We start from the raw sequence: 12,461 nt of genomic DNA, 5'->3' as shown, positions 1-12,461 counted from the left end.
AAAAATAATGTAATATATAAGTCTATAATAATAATAATAATACTAACATTATATTAACCTTTTAGTTTTGATCCATTAACTTATTTAGAGATTTTTTTTTATAAATTCTTTCTGCAAAATAGGTTTTAAAGCAAATTTTCTGATAAGGTATATTGGGATTTAAAAAATGCAAGTCTAAATTTGAAACAGAATCTCTATCAAGTAAATAATTGAGACTCAACTCTTAAATTTGATACATAAAATAGCTTAAGTTATATATTTTAGTCTAACTTTATATATATATATATATATATATATATATATATATATATATATATATATATATATATATATATATATCCCCATTTTCATCCGTAGAGGTGTTTACTTTGAGAGTAATAATGTTTGTCTCATGCTGCTTATGCAAAGTGAAAAATATGAAAATAATTAACGGAAATAGAAAGAGAATAATAAAAAAAGAAAAAAAGAAACGATCGAAATGTGATAAACAAGAAATGAAACATAAAAACGAAGAGTTTTAAGAAGAATACAAGACAGTAAAAACTTAACGAAATCTAAACCCTTAATTAAAATATTTAAATAATTCGGTCTGTTAAAGACACTTGAGTTGAAAATGAGGATAATATAAACAAACCATGTGTCAAACATTACCTTACAAAAATACTTATTAAATAGGAAAATATCGTTAAAAAAATCAACCTTGCGACTATAAGCACATAACGAGTAAACAATATTGCATGTTTTACACAAGTGCCCATTAATTGTTATGGTGTAGATTTACTTATATGGTGGAGTATTTGTATTAGAGCTGGCCACCTTAATTTTCATTTAAGGCAAGTTTAGTAAAACAAAATATTCTTGGTTCGGACAGAACGGCATTGCAAAGTCCTTCCAATGTGGAAAGAAACTAAATGGTTAGTTTATTCGTATAAGATCGAGGATTCTTGTGTAGGTGTGGGGAGTTGGAGAATTGAAAGATGTTTCCATGGTGACCATCTAATTATGAAATTAGTGGATATTTCCAAACATACATTGGATGACCATCATAATTACTCTTTTACTAATGACAAATGTTTCTGTTTGGATAAAACACCAAACCTCTAAAAAAGTTTTGTTTGCCTGGGAATCACAAATATAATATGGCTAGCTTGGTCAAGTGTATCGTATCAGATGGCGGTTAAATTAATAAAGATCCCTTATTCTTATTATAAATCCATGAGAGTGGACTTCACTTTCACCTTTCAATAGATCCTTCCCCATGATATCACTACACTTGCACAAGTGTGGATAGTTTTTATAAGCGTAAATTAAATATATATATTCTCCTTAGTTTACAAAAGCAAAAAGTTAAAGGGCATAACTTGTAGAAATGAGAAAATTGAAAATTTGAAAAAAGGAAGAAAAAAAAGAAGAAGGAAATAGTGAGAAGTTGGGCGCGGAGACAGGACAAGAAAGGATGGTAAGTTTACAAGCAGTGGGTCGCAGTCTCACACCCTCACACCCTCCTTCCTCACGTAACCAACGCCACCAGCACCAATCCAATGCCCTCTTTTCTCTCTCTCATAGTCTCATTTTCCCATTCGTTCACTCATAGTTCCTAACACACACTGTCTCTGATCCTGCATTATTGTTGACAACATGGCCACGGAGCTTCTCCAAATTGATCCCCCTCAGCTCACTTTTACCTGTAAGTTAGTTTTCATTTCACTCTCCACTTTCTTTCTACTCATTTTCATTCCTCATTCCTATCCCAGTTGAATTGAAGAAACAGAGTTCCTGCTTGGTTCATCTCATCAACAACAACTCTTCTCACCATGTCGCCTTCAAGGTTCCTTCCTTCGCCTCTCCCACCTCATTCACTCTCCTAACTTTGCTGAATATAAGGTGGGTTGAATGGTTAAGGGAGAAAGGTCCTAGACTCGATCCTCTGCCAACAAAAAACTAACAAACAACTATAAATTATAAAAAAAAAAAACTCTGCTAACTTCTTTCTCATCAAAATCCACATCTCATGATTCCATAATTCAGGTCAAAACCACGTCGCCCAAGAAATACTGCGTCAGACCAACTGTCGGCATCGTCAAGCCACACGGAACATGTGATTTCACCGGTAAACGTTGTTGTTTGATTTTGAATTCACATCACCTATTACTGTTAAAGTGTTAGTAACTAACGTTGTTGTTCTTGTGTTTGTCTTGTCCCTTTGGCTGGAGGTAGTTACTATGCAGGCTCAGCGCACAGCCCCACCTGATCTGCACTGCAAAGACAAGTTCCTCGTTCAAAGCGCGGTTGTCCCAAAAGGAACAACCGAGGATGAAATCTCCTCTGACCTGGTCTGTCATGTTAATTTATAATAATTTGTTTATGTTAGGCTTATCTTGTTAATTTGTGATGTGGCTAAGTTGAATTAATTCCTTCCGTTTTCACTTTCACTCAGTTTGTCAAAGATAGTGGAAGGCTTGTTGATGAGAAGAAGCTAAGGGTGGTCCTCATTAACTCACCTTCTTCCCCTGTAAATGGAGATCTCAAGCAGGATCCACCCAGTCAAATGCTTCCCTCCCTTACAGTGAGCTTCCACCACTTTTATATCCTTTTGGATCGAGAAATTATTACATGATTTAGGATCACCACATATCATCCGAACTAATTTTCACATGACACGTAATTGAGTTTTTTTCTATTTATAAGGAGTTAATAAAACTTGATTATATGTCGTCATCTGAATATGTTGTCTTGAACCATATAATAATTTCTCGTGAATTAGGAGCATTGCTCTATGACGCTGTTTCTCCTTTTCTTAGGCTGAAAAAGGTATGGAAGCAGCTCAGGATATGGAGGAGGATGGAGCTGATAAGGGAACTTTTCCAAGTACAAGGAGTGTTGAGAAGGTGGGGGACATGAAGCAAGTAAATGATGCTGTGAATTTGAGTTTTGCTACTAAGGATTCCGAGGAATTGAAGTCAAGGTTGAGTATAATGGATGCAAAGCTAAGAGAGGTTAGTCATCAATGCTTCTTAACTTAGGTTAGCAGTTATCTCAAGGTAACTTTGATTTTAAGTTTCGTTAACCGTTGGTTGGTTAGTTAGTTATAGTTTAACATGAATATAATATTAATACTCTCTCAAGGTTTGCTCCCAGTGCCAAAATATTTGAACTTAAATTGTACTACGAGCTTTAAGGGGAATTGATGGTGAAATTGAATTGGGGAAAATTATGTTCAAGCTATCTATTATGTAATAACTTAGGATTTTGTTTAATTTATTTTTCTTCAAAAGGCTGGTATAAGACCTTGTTTTTTTAATTCAAACTTCATAGTGAACCGAAAGGTGGCGTTGAATTGTTGATGCCAACTCTAACACCTCTATTATGGAAAAGTTTATCCTATTCCTAAGAATTTATACGGATAAGTTTATCTAAACAAGACTAGTATATCCTTAAAGTTAAAATGGCTTTTCCCTCCATAGTATTCGTGATTGCATATTGTCAAGTGCTTAAGGTTGTAAAATGTTTACTCTGTAGCATTTTGCTTCACAAAGATGTTGCTATCTTACTCGAAGGTCCAATCCATTAAATCAGTTCTTGGAATACAATTTGACCTTTTTAGTATTTTTAAACCTTCAAAGATGAAAGCAATCAACCATTAATTATTATCTTTGCAGGCTGAAGGAACCATCATGAAGTTGAATGAAGAGAGGCGCAGGAACATCCGAGAAAAAGATTTGCTGAAGCAAGAGTTGGTAGGTACTTTTTCATTGGCATGTCCATCGTAATAAAATATAAAAACTCCATGAATTCCATTTTTTCATGTTCAGTAGCCACTTTTCATCCCCAGAACTCTTTCCAACACAAATTCTCGCTTGTAAACGCAATAGAACTACAGGAACTAGCAAATTATCACTCCCTTTCAATGGACAATAGAATTTAATTTTCCTCTCTTAAACAATTTAATTATGGTATATTATATTTAAAAATAGTTATTTAGTTGATGCTATTGTGATATTGATTGGCAGTGCAAATTAGAAGAGGTTTCTGTGGAATGCTTCATCTCTCTTAGTTGCCTGAAAGAAATTCAACTATGTTTGAAGTTATTGTTAACTTTTAGTTGCTGAATGATCATATTCAATATTTGACACCCGTTTTTCACTTTCTATATTAGGAGATGTTGAAGAAGAAAATTAAGATGAAAAGAGCTCAGGAGGGATTCCCGTTACTGTTTGTCTGTGTGGTTTCGATTGTCAGTATGGCAGTCGGATATTATATTCATCCATAAGGGGGAATTGAGTATAGTCACAGATGTTCCAAAATCATGGTGTTCTCCTTAATGATTCGATAGAGGACAATTCGTTGTTAATTCTTATGGTTACACTCGACGAATGTTAATATGTGATACGTTGGAACCTTCCTTTCTGAATTGCTTGTAAAATCAACTACATCTATTAAGAAGAGAATCATAATATGCAGCCAACTGATATTTGGAGCCAAAATGATAGACCTCTTAATTGACTTGAAACATGTACCCTTAAAACCATTTAAAACCAATTCGAAACCTAAATGACCAAATAGAAATTAAATTAAGAACCTACTAACTATTTAAAGATAAGGTTAACAATGAGAGAATAATCAATTGAAATAAGAAATTGGAGAATTACATTGCATGATTGAAATCATAACTCTAGGTTTTTCTATCTGTTAATCTCTTGACTTTGGGAACTATTTGCTCTTTGAATTCTACTTCTTGCGGGTAATTGAACATCCTTCTTTCAAACTGTTGAATATAATCAAATAATGTTTAGTTTATTGCAAAATTGGATTATTTTGAAATTGTCGTTAGTCTTTTGATTACGACGTTCGAACTTAAGTTCACCATTACTACCATATAAGGTAAGTTTGTCCTTAGTAAAAATATATTTTACACATCAGCAAATAAGTATGAAGGATTCAATCTAAAACACAATTTAACTTATTTAAATAATTCTTTGCTTTCAGTCACAGAAGGCCTGTAATCAAAGTTACATTTGCTCCAATATAAATGTTTCCTTGTGTTTTCTTTTTGTAAAACAAACTAAAAATAGTTTTTACCATGTATTCATGCACAAGGTAAACACATTTTTGTCAAAGTTACTTTTGGTACAACGTTAAAACTTAAATGTAAAGAATTTTCACCGTGAGTTAATTACAAACGATTTTAGATATGATTTTTAGATATTACTATAAAATTCAATCATTTTTAATTATATGATAATTTCTAATGAAATAATATTTTAAAAATAATTACACTATAATATTTTAATTAATTTTAAATTCAATTTTTGAATACATTTAATAATGGTACAAACAACTAACGTACATTAACATCTTTTAATTTTGTAAGTAGTGTTTATTTAAGATAAATTTGTTTATTGAAATAAATATTTATTTTAATAAAATAGGTAATTTTTATTTTTTTAAATATGTTTGTTTAAATTATTTCTGTTAAAAAATAATTTTTTATTTATTTTAAGAAATAAAGTTATTTTTTTTAGTTTAAACAAATTCACCTGAAACGAGGGAGGGTGAAGGCAAAGGCATGGCGTGGACAAATGAGTATAATAAAATAAAAAGCAAGTGACAGGTACAGTACAGTTACAGTATATGGTGCAGAATAGAAGGCATTAAGCAAAACAAAACGCATTCGCACAGCCGAACAAACAGAATTACTCGCTTCTTCAAACCTCTTTATTCTATTTTTGCCTTCTCCCTCTTCTGCTTCTCCCTCCACTCCACTGGAGAGAAGAGAAGAGAAGAGAGAGAAACACAGATTCTTTCCTTCCCTTCCACAAAAAAAAGGTAAATCCTCCTCTCCTTTTCCTTCTACTCCGTCTTCTAGGGTTTCTCTTCTGCCATTGCCGACCTTGCCCGTACCTTCTGCTTACTCTTCTTCACTGGCATTGCTCTCTGATCCTCTCTACTCCCCAATTTCATTCCGATTCCCTAATTTCCTCCCCTCTTTTTTAGGTTTTTCATCGCTCTCTTGCCGATTCCGCCATTTCTCATTTCGGATTCGAGGTAAGCCTCTCGATCTTATCCGCTTGCTATCAACCCGATTCATTTGCTCTGTCGCGTCAATTTTTTCTGTGTTGCTCGTAGATTGTTGCAGGTGCATTGCTTTTGCCTCTCGATGGTATGTTCCCCGGGAAGTGGGAGAATGGAAGTCATGGCCAGGCTTCTCGCTGCTGAGACTTTCTCTCACACTGTAGCAGGTAGGTACATGGAGACCCTACCTTTTAGAATTTCTTACTCATACTGCCTGACATTGTTTGCTGGATTTAGGTTATTATATATTATATATCATTATTATAATATAAAAATAATATATACAGTACTTCACAATAAGTAGTTGTTTTTGATTTAGAATAAACCAGTGCAATGTAAAGATAAACGAGAATTTAAAAGAAGAAGAAGAAAGAAAATAATAATTGATAGTAGTTTGCAGAAATTACTTAGTTAAAGGATAAGTAAGTGGAGAAAAAAATCAGTTGAAGGGTAAAAATGTCTTAAAAATGTGTACAAAATAACATGATATCCCCTTTATATAATTGTCATAGATGATATGTGCGTTGACAATGTAAAATTTTTTTATATTATTAACTAATTATCTAATCACAAACTGTTATGCATGGTCAATTTCAGTTATTTCTTTTACTTTGATAATAATAACTATCTTACCATGATTTCTGATTGATTGATTATGCTGACAATGAAGGTTGGAAGATCATTTTTTCATGCATGCCTATTAAATTCTTTAATTTATGAGTTTTGTTTTCATTTCCAATTTCTGATTGAACATCATTTTTTCATGCATGGCTTGGAAGATGACTTTGCCCGTGAGAAGTTGGCTGCTGAGTATATTTGTAGAGAACTACGTGAGGCAGATGAAACAAATTTGCTTCAGGAAGAAGGTTGTCTGATTTTCTTTTTTTTACTTGGTGAATCGGCCTTTTTTTAATACAATGTGTGGATATTCCTTACTTACTAGATACTCCGTAGTAGTTTATGATTTTCATAATTTATTTAGTTTAATGTGTTTTTACTCATTTTCAATTTATAGAAGAATGAAGGTGCTGATTGTCACATGCTGAAAATGAATAAGGCTCTGTTTGGAAAAACTTCTCAATAAGCACTTATAGAAGAAGAAAATAAGAAGGTAAAGTGAAGTAAGCTTCTCTCATAAGTCAAAATTAGCTTATGCACAAGTTAAAATAAGCTTTTGGAGAAGCTAAATGAAAGACCTCTGATCTTCTACAAATTAGCTTATGTATAAGCTAATTTTAACTTGTGGGGACAACTTATGTTGTTTTACCTTCTCTTTTTGTATCTTATAAGTGCTTATTGAGAAGTATATCCTTAAGGTGCCTAAATGTAAATCTTTTCTTTTTTTTTGGGGGGGGGGAGTGCTTAGTCAATGTGGTACTCTGTATAATGGTTGAACGAGCATGTTTAGTTTTCAGGATTTTTGTTTTTTGGGTCTACATTTCTATTATTACATTATTTGAATTTCATGATTATAATTCTTATTTGTGTTCCTTTTCCAGTTTTTTTGTCTGGATACAATCTTCATTTTCTTTTGGGGATTTTTAAAATGCTGCTTCACATATCTTATATCACAGATATGCATGTCTATGGTGAGAGCCCCATGACTGATGCCTTGCAGCTGGTAAGGTTTGCCTCTTGTTTCTACTTTTTCTTGTGTGCTAGTGGACTAGTATTTGTGTGTATGTTCTCAAGTGCCTTGCTTGAACCTTTCATGTGGTTTCTTTATTGGTATTGAGGGCTCACATGAATTAAATGTCCTCTATAATGTTACTGGATATTTTGTGGAATAATATTTATTGCCTGTTGTTATTGCTTCCTATAGTTTAGTAATTGTTGCTCCCTTCTTTACTGAATAATTATTGCTTTCTTACTGGCATATTTATCAGAATGGCACACACCACACAGTAGCTCACATGACACAGTTTGGAAACAGTTTATGTATTTTATATCAATATTCTAAATTGTGGAATTCATTTGGATGCTATAACTTATAAATATCTTCATCTGCAGGCAGTGGCTTCTTAAAATGTTTAATCTAAAGCAATTCATTTTAACTGATTGTTTGGTATCCTTTTCGAGGTATGCTGCAACACTTGCAAGAAGCCAATCAAGGACAGTCAATTTGCTGCTCATGCAGGTTTGGTGGCTTTTCTATTTGTAGTAAAACTTTCTGGTATTTTTTGTATGATATTTGAGGTTTGACAACCAGTTGTTCTCGTGTGGCATTGAATGCTCATTATATTATCCTGTTAATTTTCAAATTATTCTGTTAGTTGCACATTGATCTGCATTTGCTGGCTAGTTTACTACCAGCTTTTGTTTTTTGGCTCCTTTTGTTTCTAAAGGTACTAATATTGAACCTTCCATCCCCCCTCTTCTTTTCAGAACTTTGTAGGTCATTACAGCTCACAGAACAGACTATGTTGGAGCTTGATGGCAGCACTGGGAATCGAAAACCTCCTAGGAAGGAAAAGAAAAAGTTAGGAGCTTCTTCTGCAAGTATCCTTAAAATACGAATTCAGTAATCAGTTTGGAGCTTCTTGTGCAAGTTAGGGCTTTAGCCTAGCCCATTTAATTTTTTCCATCCTTCATAGTCACACACTCAGTTCACACTTCACAGTCAATTTGATAACTTGATCGATTTTATTTTCTGGATATGAATGTCTGTTATGCCATAGCCTAAGCCATTGGTTTGTTAATCAATTTGATAACTTGATCGATTTTAGCTCCAGTTTCTTTAGGATACTCAAGTTGTGTAGATGCAGCATCTATGATGGATGGTACTGGAATTAATGCTGGAAATAGAGATCACCCAGCTTCTGTAATGCATCCTCCAACAAAACGTCATAAATTGTATGCTTTCTTGGTTCATCCAATGTGAACACATATGTTTTATGGTTATTTTGATATCGTTGTTGATTTTGTGCCTAGAAAATATATTGATGTTTGGAGTGTTCTTGTGATTTTGTGTGCCTTTGCTAGCAGAAAATATAATCATAAATTCATGATCAATAGAAATGAATTTGAATTCCTCATTTATATAACATGATACCTCCATTTCTTTCCTCCCTCTTAGAAATTATTATATTATTAAATGGAAAACTATATGCTAATTTCATAGATAATAATTTTTAAATCAATTATCAAGTGAATGGTTGCCATATGACTAGCATACCTCCTCTTAACTGAAACAGGATAAACTACAATTAGTATGGCTTGTCCTGATTGTCATATTAAATCTTGATTAATAATTACTAACTAGAAAACCCCATCTATGAGGTTAATGTACATATTTGTTTAAAGATTATGTTTGAAATTCAATATTTATTCTCATTTCTTCTTGTAGCTTTTCATCATCCCTCTTAAATTTATACCCAATTATGTTTATTGTAGGATAGCAAACATACTTCTACCTGTATTAGAAAGCCATGGAACAGAATCTGGAGAGACAAAAACTGTGAGTTTCACAGATGGAATTACTTGTAAGTGTGCAATTATACACGTGCTGAAATAATTTTATCTTGCAGGACTTACCATGATGAGTTCCTTGCACTAAATTTTGGCTAATGAACTATCATTTGAATAATAAATGTTTTTCTTGATGTAAAAATACAAAATATCGACTTTGTTCCATCATATTTCGTTGCTATAAATGCACTAGGACATGGACATGTATTTAAAACATTCTAGTGCGCAAGCATAGGCATATTGAATGCCAAAACTTCAATCAAAATTCAATAGGTAACATGAATGCTAAAATTTCATTTTCACAAAAGTTACAATTAGATAAATATTGGGTTAGTTAAATCAAGTTCTGCTATTCATAAATTTAAAATTGAATACAAGCTATTCTTCATCTCCATGTATGCTCAAAGTTAGAATTCTCCAATAAATGTATCCATCGAATAAGAAAATGGTGTTCAAATGTAAAAGTTCTTTTGCAAAGTGTTTTTTTTAATCCTTTTCTTTTTTAAGGTTTTTATCCTTTTTTGTATAAAAAGATATTAGTGGAATTAGTCCTTTCTTTAATTTCATTTTTTATTTGCAAAATTGCGATTGTGTTCTCGTTAACTTTTATATGTAGGTTGCATAGTGAACACTTGTTTTTTATAATTTTTTAGTCTGACGTTAATAACAACTCTGCTACTGCTTTTACTGCATTATGCTGTTAGCTCTTTGGTGGTTGGTTACCTGGCCATGAAATCAATAACCTACTTATCTTTCCGTATTCCATTTAGGCAATTTGCTGGAAAGAACTATTTCACAACGTGGAGATCCTAACCATAAAAACCATGCACAGGTCCTTGTGCAACATCGACGCATAATGAAGAATGGTATTTAAAAAATAAGTTTCAGTTTTAAAAGTTGTTTAATTTTAGTAACTGGTGAAATGGAAGCCCTTCCCTCAAACATTTATTTCCTTTAATTTTTCAGTTGAGTATTTCTAAACTTGGTGTTGGTTCAACACTTTTTTTTAATTAGATTTTCCTGCACCCCTTGCTACGAAGATATATTATTCACAAAGGACCAATCGACTGCGTGCCAGAATTCGTCATCTTTACTTCCAGGACTTAAATGGTCAATGTTGTACTGATGTTGTGTGTCCAAAGACATCACATGCAGAGATGGCTGTGTTGCAAGATTCATCTCCAAGGGACCCTTCATTTGATCAAATGAACAATGTGCATGAGGTATGACATTCTTTACTTTTATTTAAGATTGATTATTTAAATTATGGGTTGGGTCTTGTGACCTGAGTTATGCGCTTTGAATGTAATTCAATACTAGATGTACATATCAGGCTGACATAATTTAGTATGTTGTAAGTTCAATACTCAGGTAATTTTTTTTAAATCATTTGATTATTGGAAAAAGAAATTAATGAGGAATTAGGCTTTACGCTATACTGGCAGGCTCTGACATTCTGTTTTGAGGCTAAAGATGGAAATACCTTCCATCACCCACCCCAAATCCAATTTCTCACCAAGAAAAGCTTGGTTCCATGCTAATGAAACTAACATTGAATATTTCTGTTTTTGTTTTTGAAAAATAGGGCCGATTGCCTGCTCAAAAATCTGATCATATTCTTGCAAAAAGCTCAGAAATTGGCTTGCTTAAGGCAGGAGGCCTGCCAAGTAGTGGCTTGTCAAATCAATTTCTTGATAATGTTTCTAGGTCTGCAGCCACTTATGGTGGTTTGACTAGAAGCAACTTTCTTCCAACGTCTTATTCTTTTGGGAGCAACACAGGTAAGCTAATCTATTATGGAGTTGTCTTTTTTTATTTTTAGTGTTATACTAAACTGCATGTGCCATTTATTGTGTATGCTAAATTAAGAAGATTCAGTAGTCATCAAGAGTGCCTCTAACTATATGACTGCTAGTGGATTCAGTGTTTTAGTGCTGTGATGTGAGTGGTAGTCTTGAAGTAGAAACTTTGACATGAAGCAGACAAATTTAGCAGTGATACTTTCATTGCATTTAGATAAGCCGTAGCATGTTTTACTAGTAGTTTTTCAATCTCATTTTTCTGTTTTTGTTTTGTTATTTTTTAATTTACATGATGACGATTATGGGAATTAGTTGTCAATAAGAATTTTTTGTTCTGTTTTTTTTAGGAAGTCCACTGGGAACAATGCAGCAACCAAATGGGAGTGTTCCTGTTATTTAGTAGCCTTGGTGTAATTTTTTTGGGTAGGTGAAGGTACAGGTAATCAATACACGACGTTAGGATTTAGCTATAAAGTAAATTTTACTCAAATTGTGTATCCTGTCATCTGCTTTGTACATGAAAACTTCTATTATATAATGAATGGAAATGAAGAAATTGTTAGTTCTATATCCTCAAGTATTACTTTTTCTTGTGTTATCTATGCTGAACTTATACCTGTAAGTCAGGCCCATTGCATAACAGTTGCATCATTCTTGAAATTACAAGGTTTCTAAATATAAGAATATATTAGTAATTGTTCATTAAGATTTTACGATGTTATCAGCTGTCAAAAGAGAGTTTTGGGCTTGTCTATCAATATGATCAGGTGATAATCAGAATCTGTATCTCCGATTATTTTCAGAAAGCAATCTTGAAAACAGTTTGTTTCTCGAGATAATCTGCTGTTATTTATTCAGGATCACAGTCACAGTACAAATTTTGTATTCGTATTCTGAGGATTCTGAAAATCATATCCTAAAGTAAATAGCCAATCAGGATTCCTCTTTTTCGGTTTGCTCGTAGTCCATTTCTTGTTTGGCTTGGGCCAGGTGACATAAAGATAATGATTGCCGTATGTAAGAGTAGATTATCCATCCATTACGACTTCGTATTTCGGTATTTCCTGTTTAAATTGGAGCCTCTCTTCATTTTGTAAGACTCCCAAATTTAAGTCAGGT

At 33.0% G+C, this 12,461-nt stretch overlaps 2 protein-coding genes across 3 annotated transcripts; both read left to right on the top strand.

The window, feature by feature from the left end:
• Window positions 1–1,455: 1,455 nt before the first annotated feature.
• Window positions 1,456–4,484, top strand: LOC114386895 (vesicle-associated protein 1-3-like). Of its 2 annotated transcripts, none has more exons than XM_028346960.1 (8): window positions 1,456–1,687; window positions 1,755–1,828; window positions 2,029–2,110; window positions 2,218–2,333; window positions 2,438–2,566; window positions 2,802–2,996; window positions 3,660–3,737; window positions 4,160–4,484. In XM_028346960.1, the coding sequence occupies exons 1-8, from the start codon at window positions 1,639–1,641 to the stop codon at window positions 4,268–4,270; spliced, it is 834 nt and encodes a 277-aa protein (XP_028202761.1). In that variant the 5' UTR covers window positions 1,456–1,638; the 3' UTR covers window positions 4,271–4,484. The 2 variants fall into 2 exon arrangements, with proteins under 2 accessions (XP_028202761.1, XP_028202760.1); XM_028346959.1 differs by having other exon boundaries at window positions 1,459–1,687; window positions 4,157–4,484.
• A 1,154-nt stretch (window positions 4,485–5,638) lies between these two features.
• On the top strand, window positions 5,639–11,912 carry LOC114385770. The gene is made up of 13 exons (XM_028345834.1): window positions 5,639–5,826; window positions 5,995–6,045; window positions 6,127–6,239; window positions 6,852–6,938; window positions 7,647–7,693; window positions 8,152–8,209; window positions 8,458–8,571; window positions 8,799–8,925; window positions 9,466–9,554; window positions 10,311–10,406; window positions 10,555–10,763; window positions 11,126–11,321; window positions 11,690–11,912. The coding sequence occupies exons 3-13, from the start codon at window positions 6,158–6,160 to the stop codon at window positions 11,740–11,742; spliced, it is 1,158 nt and encodes a 385-aa protein (XP_028201635.1). The 5' UTR covers window positions 5,639–5,826; window positions 5,995–6,045; window positions 6,127–6,157; the 3' UTR covers window positions 11,743–11,912.
• The last annotated feature ends 549 nt before the right edge of the window (window positions 11,913–12,461 follow it).

The sequence above is a fragment of the Glycine soja genome, chromosome 15, assembly GCF_004193775.1.
Source record: "Glycine soja cultivar W05 chromosome 15, ASM419377v2, whole genome shotgun sequence".
NCBI lineage: Eukaryota > Viridiplantae > Streptophyta > Magnoliopsida > Fabales > Fabaceae > Glycine > Glycine soja.
The sequence above is the reverse complement of the archived record's forward strand: the minus strand, read 5'-3'. Positions and strand labels throughout refer to the sequence as shown.